Below are 20337 nucleotides of genomic sequence, written 5' to 3' on the forward strand. Positions count from 1 at the left end.
TTGAGTTCACTCCACCATAGGTGACCGAACACCGGAACCAAGTGGAGGAGAGCCCAGTCACTGTGGGCAGTCCGGACAGGCCTGAGGCACCGCAAACAGCAGACACTCAGGCCAGCGCCCAACAACCGGAGCCCCAACTCAGGCGCTCTACAAGGGAGCGTAAACCACCAGAGAGACTCAACCTGTGATCCCAATAAGACTTGGGGAGAGGTGATGTCATGTATTCAATTATCATTTTGTAATCCATGTATAAACTGACCTAAGTTGTACACCTTGAGAACATTGACCATAAGGGGGTGAACTTGTGGGAGACACTCATAACCTGGTCTTTCAGGTATAAAAGGGGAAGCTCCACCCACCTTCATCACTTCAGTGCTGGCGAATAAAGGACTAGTCACAGAGTGACCTTCTCTCAAGCATGTGTGCATTTATACTGTATAGTAAGGACTTATCAGTAATTATAATCATCTTCAACACAAAATGTATCTAGGATTTCACTAGGACCAGAGGAAATCATGAAGGGGTTTATGGTACTGCCACATTTCGACAAGCCCCCTTATTAGTATATTGTTGCCCTGGTCACCTTACAATAACTCTATCCAGCTGTTGCGTGTGGGCCTTTTACAACACACCCGTTATACGCCCGGCCCGACACTCAATTCCGTTGACGTCAATAGCACTCATTATTGGGCGTGTGGTATAACGGGCACCAAATTCAATTCCACCTGTTTTGTGTCCCCCCACAGTCCAATTTCATCCCTACGGTCTATTGAACAAAGGGTCAGAGCTGCAGCCGTCACAGTTCCGTTGCTCCTCTCTGCTTTCTTGGTCTGCACAGATCCGTTGTCTTATTACGGATGGCAACTCAACCCATTATCACCCGATTCATTTTTATTTCAGAATGTTATGACCGTCTTATCTGTGTCGTTCCGAAAGAGTCTTATTTGCTTCGAGTCCTACCGTACAAAGCACTACTTTAGAGCTCCGTAGTGGATTGGACGACCCGTATTGTTCTGTTATGTTGGAAAGTGAATGGTGATCATTTCTACCTTGTACATTGCACAAACCCATTAGGATTTGATATCTCAGGATGCATGAATGGCTTTAACACCCCGCTCACTATAATTGGTAAGTTCGTATTTATAATAAAATGTTTCTGTATATTCTGTTACACTACCCTGTAGTTTCTGCTGTAGTGATGTACTGATTAATAGCACACTGCTCGGCACGAGGGTTTGAATCGTGGGCGAAATAAAACGGGGCAGGATTTTCTCTGCCCACAATGTGTTAACGACGTTATAAACATCAGTGGAAAGATTTTCAACTGAAGTTGCACAATGAGTGGTAGCCTCTCAGTGAAAAGGTCGTGGGTTCAAGTCCCACTCCAGGGACTTGAGCCCAATCTCTGGCCGACACTCCAGTACAGTACTGAGGGAGTGCTGCACTGTCGGAGGTGTCGTCTTTCAGCATGAGACGTAAATCCGAGGCCCTGTCTGCCTCTCAGGTGGATGTAAAAGATTCCCGGTCTTTGATCGAACGGTCATCGACCTCAAATGATAACTTTGTTTCTCTCTCCACAGATGCTGCCTGACCTGCTGAGTATTTCCAATATTTTATCTTTTTTTATTTCTTTCCTTCTCCCTTGCTCTCTCACTCTCTCTTTTTATGAACCCAACACCCTTTCCCTTGACCATCCTTGTCTTGTGTTCCCAGTGAGGTCCCGCCAGCTGACCACACAAAGTTCATCCCAATATTCCGGTACTTATCCCAGAAACTCTTTGTGTGGGGCTGGCTCCTGGCTCACCCTCCGGCAATGATACAGGACAATATCAGGCAGTTCTACCTCCAAATACGGTTTGGTATCTAAGCCAAGTTTCGGAGCTGTGAAGACAATTCACCCCAGCGCCACAAATTCAACCGGTTAAAATAAACAGAACCCAATTTTACTGGATTTGTACATTGTGTTATCCAGAAAGAACATTTCAGCATGTTGGTTTTAAATGTGTGTCCATCACTATTGGGAAACAATTCTACGTTTTCTTTTGAAGGAAGGAACACCGATGTATGTCCAAGTCGAGGTGGTGTGTGACTTGGAGGACGTGGTCTTCCCATGCACCTGCTGCTCTTGTCTTTTTCAGTGGTGGAGGTCGGGGGTCCAGGAGGTTCTGTTGAAGAAGCCTTGGTGAGTTGTTGCCACCTGTGTGTGGGGTGGGATTGGGTGTCTAAGGTGGGGGAGGGAGTGGGTGTTTAAGGCGGGTGAGGGAGTGGGTGTTTAAGGCGGGTGAGGGAGTGGGTGTTTAAGGCGGGTGAGGGAGTGGGTGTTTAAGGTGGGGGAGGGAGTGGGTGTTTAAGGGAGGGTAGTGGGTGTTTAAGGTGGAGGAGGGAGTGGGTGTTTAAGGGAAGCGAGTGGGTGTTTAAGGTGAGGGAGGGAGTGGGTGTTTAAGGGAGGGGAGTGGGTGTTTAAGGTGGGGGAGGGAGTGGGTGTTTAAGGTGGGTGAGGGAGTGGGTGTTTAAGGGAGGGTAGTGGGTGTTTAAGGTGGGGGAGGGAGTGGGAGTTTAAGGTGGGGGAGGGAGTGGGAGTTTAAGGTGGGGGAGGGAGTGGGTGTTTAAGGTGGGGGAGGGAGTGGGTGTTTAAGGTGGGGGAGGGAGTGGGTGTTTAAGGTGGGGGAGGGAGTGGGTGTTTAAGGTGGGGGAGGGAGTGGGTGTTTAAGGTGGGGGAGGGAGTGGGTGTTTAAGGTGGGGGGAGGGAGTGGGTGTTTAAGCTGTTGAATGGGCTGCTGATCAAGCGGACTGCTTTCTCTTCTATGGTGTTTGGATATTTATATATGTGTAAATTATAATAAAATTCCTGTCGAACTAAACTCACTTTTCAAACGCACCCATTGTCATTTGAGAACATATTCTTCCTGTGACCATAAATGCTGTTGCCTCCAATTACAAGGGATAGAACTGATGGTACTGTTGATTACAGAGGAATCAATTATTTAGTTAACCTAAGTGTATGAAATTTTGCTTTTCATTGTGTGATTGACACTTAGAACTCGCAGCAATTGAAACCGTGTGTTCAGGGAGTTACAATATCTTTGGGAATGTTAAAGGTCCCCCACTTTTGAGCTATCATTGGATATCAGGACACCTTCATTGCATATTACAGTAAATGGGACATTGTCACCAGTAGGTATTTTCTCAAAACATGACCACCAATGTTGAAACAATGTTAAGGTGTGTGTGAACTGCCATGGTTGGAGATTGTGAAGCTGTGCAATACCAGGTCAACATCTTGGAAGAACCACACTGCCGGCTGGTGACCAAATGAGTCCCTACAGCACCTGGTTATATCTGTGGAGACGACCAAAGACACCAATAGTCAACACGGCACGCTGTCTGTCATCTGCTGGCAGCCTCTCACTTTACCGGGCTGACACACCCCTTAACCCATGCTTTTCTGTTTCTGTCCATGCACATCGGGTACATAAGAACATAAGAATTAGGAACAGGAGTCGGCCATCTAGCCCCTCGAGCCTGCTCCGCCATTCAATAAGATCATGGCTGATCTGGTCGTGGACTCAGCTCCACTTACCCGCCCTCTCCCAGTAACCCTTAATTCCCTTATTGGTTAAAAATCTATCTATCTTTGACTTGAAAACATTCAATGAGCTAGCCTCAACTGCTTCCTTGGGCAGAGAATTCCACAGATTCACAACCCTCTGGGAGAAGAAATTCTTTCTCAACTCGGTTTTAAATTGGCTCCTCCGTATTTTGAGGCTGTGCCCCCTAGTTCTAGTCTCCCCTACCAATGGAAACAACCTCTCTGCCTCTATCTTGTCTATCCCTTTCATGATTTTAAATGTTTCTAGAAGATGACCCCTCATCCTTCTGAACTCCAAGGAGTAAAGACCCAGTCTACTCAATCTATCCTCATAAGGTAACCCCCTCATTTCTGGAATCAGCCTAGTGAATCGTCTCTGTACCCCTTCCAAAGCTAGTATATCCTTCCTTAAGTAAGGTGACCAAAACTGCACGCAGTACTCCAGGTGCGGCCTCACCAATACCTTATACAGTTGCAGCAAGATCTCCCTGCTTTTGTACGCCATCCCTCTCCCAATGAAGGCCAACATTCCATTTGCCTTCCTGATTACCTGCTGCACCTGCAAACTAACCTTTTGGGATTCATGCACAAGGACCCCCAGGTCCCTCTGCACCACAGCATGTTGTAATTTCTCCCCATTCAAATAATATTCCCTTTTACTGTTTTTTTTCCCAAGGTGGATGACCTCACACTTTCCGACATTGTATTCCATCTGCCAAACCTTAGCCCATTCGCTTAACCCATCCAAATCTCCTTGCAGCCTCTCTGAGTCCTCTACACAACCCGCTTTCCCACTAATCTTAGTGTCATCTGCAAATTTTGTTGCACAACACTCTGTCCCCTCTTCGAGGTCATCTATGTATTTGTAAACAGTTGTGGTCCCAGCACTGATCCTTGTGGCACACCACTAACCACTGATTTCCAACCGGAAAAGGACCCATTTATCCCGACTCTCTGCTTTCTGTTCGCCAGCCAATTCTCTATCCATGCTAATACATTTCCTCTGACTCCGCGTAACTTTATCTTCTGCAGTAACCTTTTGTGTGGCACCTTATCGAATGCCTTTTGGAAATCTAAATACACCACATCCATCAGTCCACCTCTATCCACCATGCTCGTTATATCCTCAAAGAATTCCAGTAAGTTAGTTAAACATGATTTCCCTTTCATGAATCCATGCTGCGTCTGCTTGATTCCACTATTCCTATCGAGATGTACAATCTACAAGAACAATCTGATCAACAAATGTAACAAGATCAGGTTAGGATAAAAGTGCATCGGGACATAGGAACAGGAAGAGGACATACAGTGTCTCGAGCCTGTTCCATCATTCACTTTGACCATGGCTGATCTGTATCGTAACTCCATTTATCTGATTTGGTTCCATATCCCTTCAGACCCTCACCTAACAAAAATCTGTCAAAGTCAGTTATGACATTTTCAAACAACAACCAGACACAACAGCTTTTTGGGGAAGAGAGTTCCATATTTCCACTACCTTCTGTGTGAAGAGCTGCTTCCTGACATCACCCCTGAACAGCCTGGCTCTAATTTTAATTTTATGCCCCTGGTTCTGGAATCCCCTACCAGAGGAAATAATTTCACTCTTATCTACTGTATCAAATACTTTAATCATCTTAAACATCTCAATGATATCAGCCCTTAATCTTCTATACTCAGCGGAATACAAGCCAAGTCTATGCAACCTGTTCCCATTGTTTAACCCTTTTAGCCCAAGTATCATTCTGGTCAATCTGTGCTGCACCCTCTCCAAGGCCAACATATCCTTCCTGAGATGTGGGACCCAGAACTGAGCGCAGTGCTCCAGATGTGGTCTGACCAGAGCCTTATACAACTGGACCATTACTTCACCTTTTCAGGCAAGTAACAGAAATAAATAAAGTACATTGCCCAAGAATTTCCGCTTTGAACGCAATCAGCAATCCGGGCCCAAATTGTGTCTGTTTTGAGAAGTTTTATTTCTCGAGTTCCCGCTCAAACTCATTTGCATATATTGGAACAAACCAGCGCAACAGACGGAAAGTCCAGGCCCCAAAATGGACAAAGGATGTAGAAAACTAAAGCAGCGAGAGCCCTGAGGCAAAGGGGAGAAAATGGCAGAGATGGGAAACAGGAAACATCCGGACAGAAAGGGTGAATTTAAAACACACTTTTAAACTAAAACACAAGTTGGTAAAGTACAGCGGACCAGAGAAGGGACAGAACAGGTGAAGAGGGAGGGCACAGCCTACCTCCCCCAGCACTGTGGTCTGACCAAGGATTCCCCCAACCCAAACACCAACCTGTCTCCCCCTTCCCTGGACACCGACCGAACCCGCTCCCCGCCCCTCCCCGAATATCTCTGGAGATATCTGGTCCCTGATCGATTTATACAGCTCTCTGATGGGCATTTTCCGTACTTTGCCCGTGGATCCCAAATACCAGTTTTGCTCTATTTATTTCCCCACCCAAGAACAAGGCCCAATTATTGGGAGACAGTAAATGAAAGTGCAGTTAAATGAAAGGTGTTGCACACAGTGATGAGTTGTGCGCCCAGCGTCATTCTGTCCAAAGTAAACCAACAAAGTGAGTGCGCTGGGTTGTTAGTGAACCGTTGACTTTTTTCTCTCCACTTTCCATATTTGCATCTCAGCACTTTGTGAGCAGGAAGGAGTTGCCTACAGGCAGGAAGAACAAGAAATGTACCACAAATAACAGCATTCCTCACCACCTCACACACTTCACCTTTTTTGTATTGGTTCACACCTTGAGCACAACCTATTCCCAAATGTACAGAGTCTGAGTGAGTATACAGAGAAAAACATAGAAGTTACAACATGGACACAGGCCATTTGACCAAACCGTCCATGTCAGCATTTATCCTCCACCAAAACCAGTAATTCTATTCACATTTAACCGTCCTGTTCCCATATCGCACTCGGTAACGATCGGAGGGTCGGGGGATCGAGGGGTGTCGGTAACGATCGGAGGGTCGGGGGATTGAGGGGGAGGTGGCGATAACGATCAGGGTGCGGAGGAGGAGATTGGGGTCGTGAATGATCGGGAGTCGGAGTCACGAATTGGAGGCTCGAAGAGTGGGTGGGCTGTAGTCAGGAATAACCGGGGAGCAGAGGAGAAGCAGGGGTCGGGAGCAGCAGATCGGGGGCAGGAGGCAGTGTGGCGGGAGGGGGGGTAGGATTTGGAATATCCGGGAGGAGTGGGAGATGGGGGCGCTGGGGGCGGGGTGGGGGGGGTGGAGGAGGCAGGCGACATCGGAGGATGGGAGGAACATGGGGAGGGGGATCGGAGGCCTCGGGGCTTGTCCGATCGTGGGGAGGGGGTGAGGCAGGGACACTGGATCCAGGAGGTAAGTGTAAAGGTGCTTACCTCCTGGATCCAGCAGTACTCACCTTCCATTAGCTGGCGGCTTTCACCAGGCCTGAAAAACCCAACCAGCTGCAGTTAAATTTAAAATGGAGGTTAAATCTGAGGCACGCCAGCCTCATTATAATATTTAAATGTTGACCCGCCTCCTGGGAGCGGATTGGCTGCCCGGCCCCGTCCCGCCTCCGTTAATACCGGAAATGGGCGGATTGGAGGCGGGTTCTGGTCAGGATTCAGATTTTAACACTTTAACTTCCCACCCGACCACAACCCACCCATTTTTGGGGTTAAAATTCCCCCCATTGTCACTCGGTTGTACCCGCCCTGACCTCAGGTGACATTGGGACCATCCGCAGCACCTGTGACTGAGACCGACGACCATCAGTTTGCAGCTGGCAGGAGGCAGGTAGGTGGTGTGAAATTATGGGATGGACAGGTTAGTGACCTTTGACCCCACAGATTGTCAGTGGGGCGGAGTTTTTCCCGCCATCACTTAGTCCCGGACAGAAGAAGGGAAAGAGTGTCTCAGTGAAAGTGTGGGTGAAGGTGTGGAGATGGGACATGTTGTCCACATTGTAAAATGTCACCTGTCCCTCCTCATAGTCCAGGAACACCCCGATCTGCCGGGGATCTCCACTCGGGGTGAGGGGGGTATCAGAGGGGGAGCTGGGAGCAAAATAGCCAATCCCGGGTTCCAGCCACACTATCCAGTATCCGGCCTCAGGTGTCGGGTATATTTCCCCTTTCGTGTTGACAGACTCTCGGGCCACTCCCACACCCCACCATGTCTTGTTCCCCATCTCCACCTCCCAGTAGTGTCTCCCTGATGTGAATCCCTCCGATCCCAGAACATAGGCATGGCGATCAAACCGCTCCGGGGTGTCAGGCAGCTCCTGCTCTTTGTCTCCGAGTCTCACACTGGTCCGGTCCTCAGACACGATGAGCCGGGGATGGGCTGTGTTCGGATCCAGAGTCAGAGAGGCTGGAGCTGGGGGAAAAGTTACAAAAACACAGTGAGCGGTTTAGTTTGTTGCTGTGATTTATTCAAACACTTTCCCTTTTTAAAGTGGCCATTCGGGGGATTCCCGGGAACTGCGGTGTGTTTAAAGGGCTCCAGGTTCTGTTATTGGAATCTGCTCGGACCCGGGGGTTTACACTCCTGGGGTCATTCTGACCTCTGCTGACCACTGCGATCGACCAGGAACTCTGCGGCCCCCGATCCCCTGCTGTTCTCAGCGGCTGCACAGTGACCCAGGGACCTTCAGAAACACACAGGGAATCGGCACCAGAGGCTACGGCGGGGCTTCCGAACGGAAGAGGGGCAAAGGTACAGGCACCGGAAGGAAAGAGAGAAGGGAAGGGGAAAAGGGAAAAGAAGCAAAAGTGGGAGAACTGCTGCAGAGGGGAAGAGAGAACCCAGAGGAGGAGGGAAAATAACTTTATATAAAAATACTCAGCAGAGGCAGAGAAAGAGGAGATTGGACAGAGGAAGGGAGGAGAGGAGCTGCCGCAGGGGGAAAGGGAAAGAGCGAGATAAAGAATTCAAGGAGAGAAAACGAGAAAAGTAGATGCAAGAGAAGAGAGAATTGGACAGAGAGGCTACGGCCCGCAACTCGATCTGTCCAACAACCTGACCAGGAAGACAAGAAACACTGCAACAACCGGGTAGTCCCAGATTCAGAGACACAACATGAAACAAGCAGCCTGGACACAGCACCCTCAGAACACACCAGGTTTATGAGTGAGTGGGTGGGACAAATGCTGGCCACCTTCTCCTCAGCCAAGAGCAGAGGACAGTCACACTAATTGTTAAGTTCAGAATAACTCCACGAGACTGTGTTGTGAGCTCAAACCATTGTGACCTTGGTCTCTTTCATATAACTCCAAAGTGAGGCAGCAACATGGTGGCCTGCCTTTTATACCTGCTTGCACCAGGGTACACAGGTGACCCATAGGTCTCCCACAGGTGTGCCCTCTAGTGGCAAGTCTTACACACAGGTGAGGTTCATATACATAACATCACTTCCCCCCAAAGTTTTGAGTACAAGTTTACAGGTTGAGGCGATCTGGCGGTCTGCGTTCCCTGGTCGATCGCCTGAGTTGACACCTGGCATGGGTAAGTTGGTCGGGTCATCGCTGCACGGAAGCTGGGCTGGTCTGGTCGGACTGTCGGGCAAGGTGGGTTCATTCTCGTGGTTGACAGCGAGGTCAATTGCTGGTTGGGTGTGTGTCGGTGGATCATAGATGGTCGGGTCTTCCTCAAACTGGTCTTGGTCGTCCGTGAATCGCAGTTTGGTCTGATCCAGGTGCTTTCTGCACGTTTGCCCATTCAACAATTTCACAACAAACACTCGATTCCCCTCCTAGGCTAAGATAGTGCCAGCAATCCACTTGGGACCGTGACCATAATTTAGAACAAACACCGGGTCATTGACTTCAATGTCACGTGAAGCCGCCGCGCGATCATGGTACACATTATATCTGTGCCCCCGGGTTTCTACGTGATCATTGAGGTCTGGGTGGACTGAGGAGAGCCTGGATTTCAGTGCTCTCTTCATTAACAATTCTGCAGGGGGAACCCCGGTGAGCGAGTGGGTACACGTCCGGTAGCTGAGCAGCTCGATAACCGGGTCTGCAAGGAGCCGTCCGTTACACGTCTCAAGCTTTGCTTGATGGTTTGGACTGCCCGTTCCGCTTGGCTGTTGGATGCGGGCTTAAATGGGGCAGACCTGACATGCTTGATGCCATTGTGGGTCATGAACTCATTGAATTCCGAGCTGGTGAACCATGGTCCATTGTCACTGACAAGGAGGTCGGGCAACCCATGGGTGGCGGACATGGCCCTGAGGCTTTCAATGGTGGCAGTGGACGTATGTGATGTCATTATTAGACATTCAATCCATTTTGAGTAAGCATCCACTGCTACTAGAAATATCTTCCCTAGAAAGGGGCCAGCGAAATCTACGTGGACCCTGGACCATGGTTTGGAGGGCCATGACCACAGTGGGGCCTCCCTGGGTGCGTTGCTGAGCTGTGAGCAAGTGTTACATTGGTGTACACATGACTCTAATTTGGAGTCAATGCCGGACCACCAGACTTGCGACCTGGCGATAGCCTTTATCATGTCTATGGCTGGATGGGTACTGTGTAGGTCGCGTATAAACATTTCCCTGCCCTTTTTGGGCAAAATCACGCGATTCCCCCATAGGAGGCAATCCGACTGGACTGACAGTTCATCCTTGCGTCAGTGAAAAGGCTTGATTTCCTCTTGCATTTCCCCGGGAACCCCCGACCAGCTCCCACTGAAGATGCATCTTTTTACTGGTGATAACAGGGGCTCTTGGCTGGTCCAGGACCTGATCTTTCGCTCTCAAAAGCATCCATTGCCAGAAGCAAGTCTGCGGGTTGTACCATTTCCACCCCGGTAATGGGCAATGGTAGCATCCATTACCAGAAGCAAGTCTGCGGGTTGTGCTATTTCCACTCGGGTGATGGGCAATGGTAGCCGACTGAGGGTGTAGCGCAGTTCCCTGTGCCTGCTCTGTGGCACATTACATAGTCGTATGCAGACAATGTTAGTGCCCATCTTTGGATGCGGGGTGAAGCATTGGTGTTACAGAGAAACATAGAAAATAGGTGCAGGAGTAGGCCATTTGGCCCTTCGAGCCTGCACCACAATTCAATAAGATCATGGCTGATCATTCACCTCAGTACCTCTTTCCTGCCTTCTATCCATACCCCTTGATCCCTTTAGCCTTAAGGGCCAGATCTAACTTCCTCTTAAATATATCCAATGAACTGGCATCAACAACTCTCTGCGGTAGGGAATTCCACAGATTAACAACTCTCTGACTGAAGAAGTTTCTCCTCATCTCAGTCCTAAATGGCTTACCCCTTATCCTTAGACTGTGTCCTCTGGTTCTGGACTTCCCCAATTTCAGGAACATTCTTCCTGCATCTAACCTGTCCAGTCCCGTCAGAATGTTATATGTTTCTATGAGATCCCCTCTCATCCTTCTAAACTCCAGTGAATACAGGCCCAGTCGATCCAGTCTCTCCTCATTTGTCAGTCCTGCCATCCCGGGAATGTGTCTGGTGAACCTTCGCTGCACTCCCTCAATAGCAAAAACGTCCTTCCTCAGATTAGGAGACCAAAACTGAACACAATATTCCAGGTGAGGCCTCACCAGGGCCCTGTACAACTGCAGTAAGACCTCCCTGCTCCTCTACTCAAATCCCCTAGCTATGAAGGCCAACATACCATTTGCCTTGTTCACTGCCTGCTGTACCTGCATGCCAACTTTCAATGACTGATGTACCATGACACCCAGGTCTCGTTGCACCTTCCCTTTTCCTAATCTGCCGCCATTCAGATAATATTCTGCCTTCGTGTTTTTGCCCCCAAAGTGGATACCTTTGCTTTCTGAGAGCAGTGATGTGAGTGGTTTGTGGTCGGTTTCGAGCTCGAACTGGAGACCGAATAGATATTGGTGCATTTTCTTAGCACCGTGTACACAAGCCAACGCTTCTTTCTCAACCAGCCTTGGATAAACTTCTGGACGCATATGCAACCAGTTGCAGTTTGCCTGACACATTTGCTTGCTATAACACACACCCGACCCCGTACGACAACGCATCACATGCTAGGACTAAATGTTTACATGGGTCATACAACACAAGTAATTTGTTAGATCATAGCAGGTTTCTGGCCTTGTTAAAGGCTGTTTCTTGAGATTTACCCCAAACCCAGGCGTCATCCTTGTGTAGCAGCAAATGCAAGGATTCCAGCAAAGTGCTCAACCCCAGTAGAAAGTTACCAAAGTAGTTGAGGAGTCCCAGGAACGAACGCAGTTCCGTCACGTTCTGTGGTCTGTGTGCATTCTTGATGGACTCCGTCTTGGAGTCTGTGGGTCTGATGTCGTCCGCCGCAATCTTTCTCCCCAGAAACTCGACATCTGGCGCCAGGAAAACACACTTTGAGTGTTTCACCCTGAGTCCCACTCTGTCCAGTCGCTTTAGAACCTCTTCCAGGTTGTGCAAATGTTCGGTGGTGTTTCGACCAGTGATCAAGATGTCGTCCTGAAATACCAGTGTACATGGAACCGATTTCAGCAGACTCTCCATGTTCCTCTTCCGCCGCTGAGCAAATCCCAAAGGGGCAATCTGTGGTACAAGAACAGTCCTTTGTGTGTGTTGATGCACGTCAACTTCTTTGCCGGTTCAGCCAGCTCCTGGGTCATGTACGCGGAGGTTAGGTCTCGCTTGGTGAACGACTGTCCCCCTGCTAGCGTTGGGAATAAGTCCTCCACTTTGGGTAGCAGGTACTGGTCCTGTAGCACGACTCGGTTGATCGTCACCTTGTAGTCCCCGCAGATTCTGACCGTCCCATCGCTCTTTAATACCGGCACGATTGGACTGGCCCACTCGTTGAACTCGACTGGCGATATGAGTCCCTCTCATTGAAGTCTGTCAGCTTGATTTCGACTTTCTCTCGCATCATATATGGGACTGCTCGGGCCTTGTGATGAACGAGCCGTGCCCCAGGAACAAGGTGGATCTGCACTTTGGTGCCTGTGAAGTTGCCGATGCCTGGCTCAAATAACGCTGGGAATTTGTTTAGCACTGGGGCGCACGGGTCGTCATCCACCGAGGACAGTGCTTTGATGTCGTCCCAGTTCCACCGGATCATGTCTAGCCAGCTCCTGCCGAGCAGCATTGGGCCATCGCCTGGTACAATCCATAGTGGTAAGTTATACACCATTCCCTCTTACAATACTTTCACTGTCGCACTGTCGATAACAGGTGTGAGTTCTTTGGTGTAAGTGCGGAGTATAGTGTGAATCGGGCTCAGTTTTGGCCTCTGTGCCTTGTTACTCCACAGTTTCTCAAAGGCCTTCTGGCTCATAATCGATTGACTTGCCACTGTGTCCAATTCGATGGAGACTGGAATGCCATTAAGTTTGACTTTTAACATTATCGGAGGGCTTTTGGTGGTGAAGGTGTGTACACCATACACTTCCTTCTCTTCCTCTGGTTGAGTTGCCTCTCCTGCTCATTCAGCGTAATCCACGCTGGATCGGTCGTTCTCTGCTGACTTTGCCACGTGGGGAGTCTGAGGTCGCTTGCACATTCGCTGGAGGTGCCCCATTGTTCCACAGCCCCTGCACACTTAGTGCTTGAACCGACATTGATGGGCTCTATGACTGCCCTCACAGCGCCAGCATGGTGTTAATGGATTCACATTAACACTCCCCAGCAGCCTCTGAGTCACACTGGGCCTGGCCTCTGTGGCCGTGTGGGCCCTACCATGTACAGTCCTGCCTGCTGAAGGCATTATTTTAAGCACAGTACTTGCCGGTGTGCTTCGGTTTTGTGAAGATATCTGTTTCGTGTTGTCGCTCGTGGATGTGAAGACTTGGGCTATTGTGATGGCCCTGCTCAGATCCAGGGATTCGGCAGACAGCAGTTTGCAAAGGATGTCCTCGTAGCCAATTCCCAGCCGAAATAGTCCCGCAACATTTCCCCCAAGGATCCCGCAAGGCGTCTTAGGTCGGCAACGAAACTCGCCACGTTCTGGCCTTCGGAGCGACCGTGTGTGTAAAAGCAGTACCTGGCCATCAGGATGCTCTCCTTTGGCTTGAGGTGTTCCTTAGCCAGAGTGCACAGCTCTGCGTACCATTTCTCCGTTAGTTTGATCGGTGCCAGCAAATTCTTAAGGAGGCCAAATACCTATGACCCACATACGGTGAGGAGAATCGTCCTGCGTTGATCTCTGTTTCAGCAGGGTCCACTTCGTTGGCCACAAAGTACTGGTTGAGGCACTCAATGAGGTTTCCCAATTATCACCCTCAACAAATCTTTCAAGAATACCAACGGCAGCCATTTCTGCATGAAGCTTCGGGATCTGTAACTCGTCACCAGTTGTTAAGTTCAGAATAACTCCACGAGACTGTGTTGTAAGCTCAAACCATTGTGACCTTGGTCTCTTTAATATAACTTCAAAGTGAGACAGCAACATGGTGGCCTGCCTTTTATACCTGCTTGCACCAGGGTACACAGGTGACCCATAGGTCTCCCACAGGTGTGCCCTCTAGTGGCAAGTCTTACACACAGGTGAGGTTCACATACATAACATTAATCACCTGCAACCTCCCCATTACTCTGGAGATACACATTCCTGGAGAAGGAGGCCGCTCCATCCGAATGAAAGTTGATGAACAGGAGAACCCAAAGTGATGCTTCAGTTCAGTGTCCCGAATGAGGAGTCCCCACATCAGCATTCCTCACACTCGCCCACCTATGGACAGCACAGGAACCAGGAGTGGAGACCCAAACTGTGCTCTTCACTCCAAATAGGACAAGCTCCCAGCGGACACAGGACACGAGGACCAGCAGCCGGAGCAATCCGAGATCAGTGTGGTGTCCTGGACCTAGAGGATGTATGGTGGGCTCACACCCCAAAGAGAAGGAATTCACCTTCTACTTGAACCCACACAAGACACACTCCAGGATCGGCTACTCCTCCCTGAAGCATCCCGTCTATCCCGCCTAACCTGTTGTGATAGGAGGTAAACAGGACTTGCACCAATTATCCTCCATTCAGTCCTCGGAGCCTCAAACCTTCCCTCCTACATGACTCCGAGTTCCTGCCTACCTCTGGGCGAAGCTCATCTCCTCACATATACCCTGAGGTGGAAAATGCAGGACTGAACTATTGCACACGGTCACTCTGTGCCCTAATCTCAGACGGTGAGCTCTAACCTGGAAAATCCACACCAACTGACACCCACCTTACCAAGACTAACATCCCATAATCCCGGAGCTTTCTCCCCTCCGACTGAACCTGTACTGGAGACACAGAACCAGATACTCTGAAATTCATCACAATCATGTTAATACATAAGAAAAGTAAGGTTATCCCCACATGGTCACCATACACACTCCTTAATGCTGCCTATAAAATATTGGCCAAGGTCCTGACCTCCAGACTAGACACGGACATCAGTGATCATTTAATCTGGGGTCTGGGAGCCTGTTTAGGCTCCTCTCATCTGGGTTTATAAATCAGGGAAAGGAATATAAGAGTTTTACCGGGGTTAATGGTGTCTATCATTTCTCTCCACGCTGTGTACTGTAAAGGGCCATTGAACTTTCCGATCGACAGCTTGTCATCTGCCAATGATAGTTTATAATAATCCTCACCAGTCCTGTAAATATTAAACAGTTGATGTTATAAATTGACCATAAACACTTTGCTGAGTTATTTTACTAAATTGTGCAGAGTTTCAGTAAACAGTTTGTCCTACCTCCTCTTCTGACACGTTTCCTCCTGAAATCAATAAAACACAAATCTGAGTTGACAGAGACTGACTGTCTATATCCGGACAGCAGAAATTACACCCACATTGTTACAAGATGCTGATAATTCCCAATTCTCACTGCCGGGACCACACAGATAGAGAGAGGATATATTTGAAAATCAGACAGCAGAAATTTCAGCAAAAATTATTAAAATCATTTGGGAGAAAGAGGTTGCAGTTGGAAAATGTGATTTGTGTTGTCAGGTTATGGAAATGAACACCAGTCTCACTCAGAGACACAGTGACTCTCACACCACCGTACCAGACACACCCACACACTCACACAATGTAACTGGACCAGGAATGTAATTCGGGATCCAGGAGGGGTTACTGAGCCCGATCGTGTAACATCAGTACAGATACAGTCAGGAACCATTATCCTCGGCAGTTCCTCGGAATCGAGGAAGATTTGCTTCCACTCTAAAAGTGAGTTCTTAGATAACTGAACAGTCCAATACTGGAATTACAGTCTCTGTCACAGGTGGGACAAGAGGTAGAAGGAAAGGGTGGTTGGGACTGGTTTGCCGCACGCTCCTTCCGTTGCCTGCGTTTGATTTCTGCATGCTCTCGGCAATGAGACTCGAGGTGCTCAGCGCCCTCCCGGATGCACTTCCTCCACTTAGGGTGGTTTTTGGCCAGGGACTCCCAGGTGTCGGTGGGGATGTTGCATTTTATCAAGGAGGCTTTGAGGGTGTCCTTGAAATGTTTCCTCTGCCCACCTTGGGCACACTTGCCGTGTAGGAGTTCCGAGTAGAGTGCTTGTTCTGGGAGTCTTGTGTCAGGCATGCGAACAATGTGGCCCGCCCAGTGGAGCTGGTTGAGTGTGGTCAGTGCTTCGATGCTGGGGATGTTGGCCTGGTCGAGAACGCTAACATTGGTGCGTCTGTCCTCCCAGGGGATTTGCAGGATCTAACCTCTTGGGGAACACAGAAATAATTACAAGCTAAGTATAAGATGAGGGCAACTCATTCCCGGATCCTGCAGACAGTGTGGGAGACGGTTAGTTCAGTCACAATAGAAGATCCACCCCGGAATAGATAAAACAATCGGTTTAAATCAGTTTAGAATTTTTCAGCAAATGCTGCATTTATTTCAACATTGTCGGTTATTTTACAACTAACCCACAATATAATCCTCACCTTCAGAAATGTCAGCCCGTCTTGTTGCTTCATCCGTTTCTGCAACTTTGAAAGCTGCTCCTCAATAGAATTTAAATTCTCTTGAATTTCTCGAAGGTTTTTCTCCATTGTATCGACAATCCTCTCCTCTTCTCCCCTGAGATCTCTGATTAAACGCTGCTCTTTCTCAGTGAGAATCTGGTGCATTTTAGCGAACTCGGATGTGATGTGGGTCTGCAGACTGCTCGACTGTTCCTACCAAATAAAAGGTGAAAAATAATCATGTCCTGCGATCAAGTCACAAATGACATCCTTTGTGACTGTGACAAAGGTAAACTAGCCCTCCTCGTCCTTCTCGACCTGTCTGCAGCCTTTGACACGGTTAACCACTCCATCCTCTCCCAATGCCTCTCCACCATCGTCCAGCTGGGTGGGACTGCACTCGCCTGATTCCATTCTTATCTATCTAATCGTAGCCAGAGAATCGCTTGCAATGGCTTCTCTTCCCACTCCCGCATCGTTACATTTGTGGTCACCCAAGGATTTATCCTTAGTCCCCTCCTATTTCTCATCTATATACTGCCCCTTGGCGACATCATCAGAAAACACGAGGTCAGTTTCCACATGTACACTGATGACACCCAGCTCCACCTCACCACCACTTCTCTCGACCCATCCATGGTCTCCTTGTCTGACATCCAAATCTGGAGGAACAGAAATGTTCTCCAATTTAATATTGGGAAGACCAAAGGCATTGTTTTCGGTTCCCGCCACAAACTCCGTTCCCGAGCCACTGACTCCATCCCTCTCCCCAACTTCTGTCTGAGGCTGAACCTCGCTGTTCACAACCTCGGTGTTATATTCACCCTGAAATGAACTTCTGACCACATATCCGCATCATAACTAAGACCACCTATTTCCAACTACTTAACATCACCCGTCTCCGCCCCTGCCTCAGCTCATCTGCTGCTGATGTCCTCATCCATGCGTTTGTAACCTTTAGACGTGACAAATCCAACGCATTCCTGGCTGGCCTCCCACATTCTACCCTACGTAAACAAGAGGTGATCCAAATCTCGGCTGCCCATGTCCTAACTTACACCAAGTCCCATTCACCCATCAGCCCTGTGCTCGCTGACCTACATTGGCTTCCGGTTGAGCAACACCTCGATTTCAAATTTCTCATTGTTATTTTCAAATCTCTCCATGTCCTCGCCCCTCCCTATCTCTGTAATCTCCTCCAGACTCACAACCCTCCAAGATGTCTGCGCTCCTCTAATTCTGCCCTTGAGCATCCCTGATTATAATCTCTCAACCATTGGTGGCCGTGCCTTCTGTCGCCTAGGCCCCAAGCTCTGGAACTCCCTGCCTAAACCTCTCCGCCTCTCTACCTCTCTTTCCTCCTTCATGACACTCTTTGACCCAGCTTTTGGTCACCTGCGCTAATTTCTACTTAAGCGGTTCGGTGTCAAATGTTTATCTCATACTACTCCCGTGAAACGCTGTGTAATACAAGTTGTTGTTGTTGTTAGAGGGAACAAAACTAACCGAGATCTCAGAAAATCAGCACAGGGAGACCTTACCCTAACTTCGGAAATCTGCCGTTTCTGTTTCCGTTCCGTTTCTAGAACCGCCGATTTCTTCTCTGTGAGAGATTCTAAAGAGGATTCCAGCTGATCCTGGGATTGGGAGAAAATTACAGAATGAAAGGGCCGGACTATGAAAATGTGATAAAATAATCAGGTGATAAAATCTGTTCCATTTTACCTTGTAGATTTCAACAGCTTCTTTAATCGGCATGAAGCGGTGGTCTCTGTGTTCCCGTGCATCTCTACAAATCAAACAGATCAGTTTCTTGTCAGTTTCACAAAACAGCTTCAGTTTTTCTTGATGTTCCTCACAGTGAGGTATATTTTCCTTCTCTCTCGGATTTAGGGTTAATTTTCGAGCTTTCTCCGACAGACTGGCTAAGGCCCGACTGGTCCTGAGGTTTATTTCCGGAAACTCCTCTCTACATTCCGGGCAGGAGTTTGTCTCCTTCTTTTCCCAACACCGTGTGATACAGGAGCGGCAGAAGTTGTGTCCACACTCCAGTGAAACCGGATCGGTGAAGTATTCAAGACAAATGGGACAAGTTACCTCCTCAGTCCAACTCTCGGGCTGCTGCTTGGAAACCATGTTCGCACTCAGCACTTCCTGATTCAAGCACTTCCTGATTCAACCCACTTTCAGTCTCAACGTTGCTGACCTCCAGCTGGATCCTGTCACTGGGTGGCGCTGCTGGACAATATTTCTCAAGCAAGGATTTTTGTAAGTTTCCTGAAAAAGATTTTGTTGCGGGAAAACCACACATTTGATTTCTGTGCAGTGAAGGGCCGTATTAAACAAACCGATTTACTCCGTGCATCAGTTTAATGCTGGCATTACTCACAGGCGGTCCCTCGAACGAGGATGTCTTACTTCCACAAGAGTTGACAGATGTTTCAATGAAGGACCTGATGTTCCAGTCCTGAACTCCAGTTGAGGGGGTGGAAGATGTCTGTGCGTGGATTTTTTTAATACATGGTGACCGTTCCACATCAGCCACCACACGGGCTTGACAGAGCTCAGCCTTTATCCAGTGGCAAGGGTTAACCAGGATGACTGGAGACCTGCTCTGCTGCAGGGACTGAGTGCACACACATATCGCAGTGTGGGCAGGCCCGTGCTGCCCCTGGGCCCTCGACTCTTCTGGGCCCTGTACCTTCATTCACCCACAATGTCCCAGGGCCTGGCTCTCCAGCTCTATTTATAGCCTCGACCTGCGGTGGTGTTTTTTTTTTATGTTTTATTCGTTGCCAATCTTTCCAATTCTTTGTCAGATCAACTTGTCAGATCATAAACGCCAAAGGTCACCTTGAGCCCATTCAAGGATCACTCTGCGCCAATGTTTTTGCTCTTAGCCAAAAGGCCAAGAGCCAAAGCACCGTTCCTGGAAGTACTGCAATACCAGGTTCGTGCCATGGAGGTGGACAGGTCAAGCCTCCCACCCACCTCCTATTTCCAAAAAGCATAGGAGAACCACCTTCCTGATCCAGGGAGAACCACTTTCTGGTCATGGTTACTCCCCTGTCAGGTCAGGTACGCATGATCTTAGCCAAAAGGCCGAGAAGCGGTCCCCAGGGCATGGTGATTAATTAGAGAAGGGGAAGGGATGCTGGTCAGATCACTGCCTTTAATTAACACGGTGGGTCGGGGCGGGGGGTACAAGGTGCTGGGGTATGGTCTGACCAGCATTTTAACCAACCATCGCAAGTCTGTGATTCCTCGCCTGGGAAATCCGGGCTTCAAATTGCACATTTCAGGAGATAAAATAGTGATTATGAAGATGTGTTAAATAAAACGGAGAAGGGCGTTTAAAAAAAAAGGAAATGTACAAACGATGGCAGCGGTTGGAATCCGCGCGCTGGGCTCTCAACGTTCCATCGGTGCCCCTTCTCTGGGGCAGACGTTCGTTTATCCCGCAAACCTCGCGGGCTGTCGCCGCACACACACACACACACACACATATACATACACACACACACATATACACACATATACATATACACACATACATACACACACACACACATATACACACACATACACACACACACATATATACACTTACACACACACATATACACACACACATATACGCACACACACACATATATACACACACATACACATATACACTTACACACACATATACATACACATATACACACACACGCATACACACACACACACACGCACGCACATTCGCACACACGCACACACATACACACGCACGCACATTCTCACACACGCGCACACACACATACACGCATGCACGCGATTGGACAGGTTTTTGTACGGCAGG

At 48.7% G+C, this 20337-nt stretch overlaps 1 protein-coding gene and 1 pseudogene across 1 annotated transcript in view; both read right to left on the reverse strand.

Moving 5' to 3' along the window:
- Positions 1-5128: 5128 nt before the first annotated feature.
- LOC139229774 (E3 ubiquitin-protein ligase TRIM69-like) overlaps positions 5129-20337 on the reverse strand; it is a 57021-nt gene continuing 41812 nt past the window's right edge. Inside the window, exons 7-12 of the mRNA XM_070861359.1 lie at positions 18219-18282; positions 18035-18130; positions 16473-16706; positions 15280-15302; positions 15065-15180; positions 5129-7961 (exon numbers count right to left, since the gene is read on the reverse strand). Coding sequence (XP_070717460.1) covers positions 7411-7961; positions 15065-15180; positions 15280-15302; positions 16473-16706; positions 18035-18130; positions 18219-18282 — 1084 coding nt within the window. The 3' untranslated portion in view covers positions 5129-7410. The remainder of the gene's footprint in view (positions 7962-15064; positions 15181-15279; positions 15303-16472; positions 16707-18034; positions 18131-18218; positions 18283-20337) is intronic.
- On the reverse strand, positions 19407-19607 carry LOC139230788 (U2 spliceosomal RNA; annotated as a pseudogene).

This window comes from Pristiophorus japonicus, chromosome 19, assembly GCF_044704955.1.
Source record: "Pristiophorus japonicus isolate sPriJap1 chromosome 19, sPriJap1.hap1, whole genome shotgun sequence".
Lineage (NCBI taxonomy): Eukaryota > Metazoa > Chordata > Chondrichthyes > Pristiophoridae > Pristiophorus > Pristiophorus japonicus.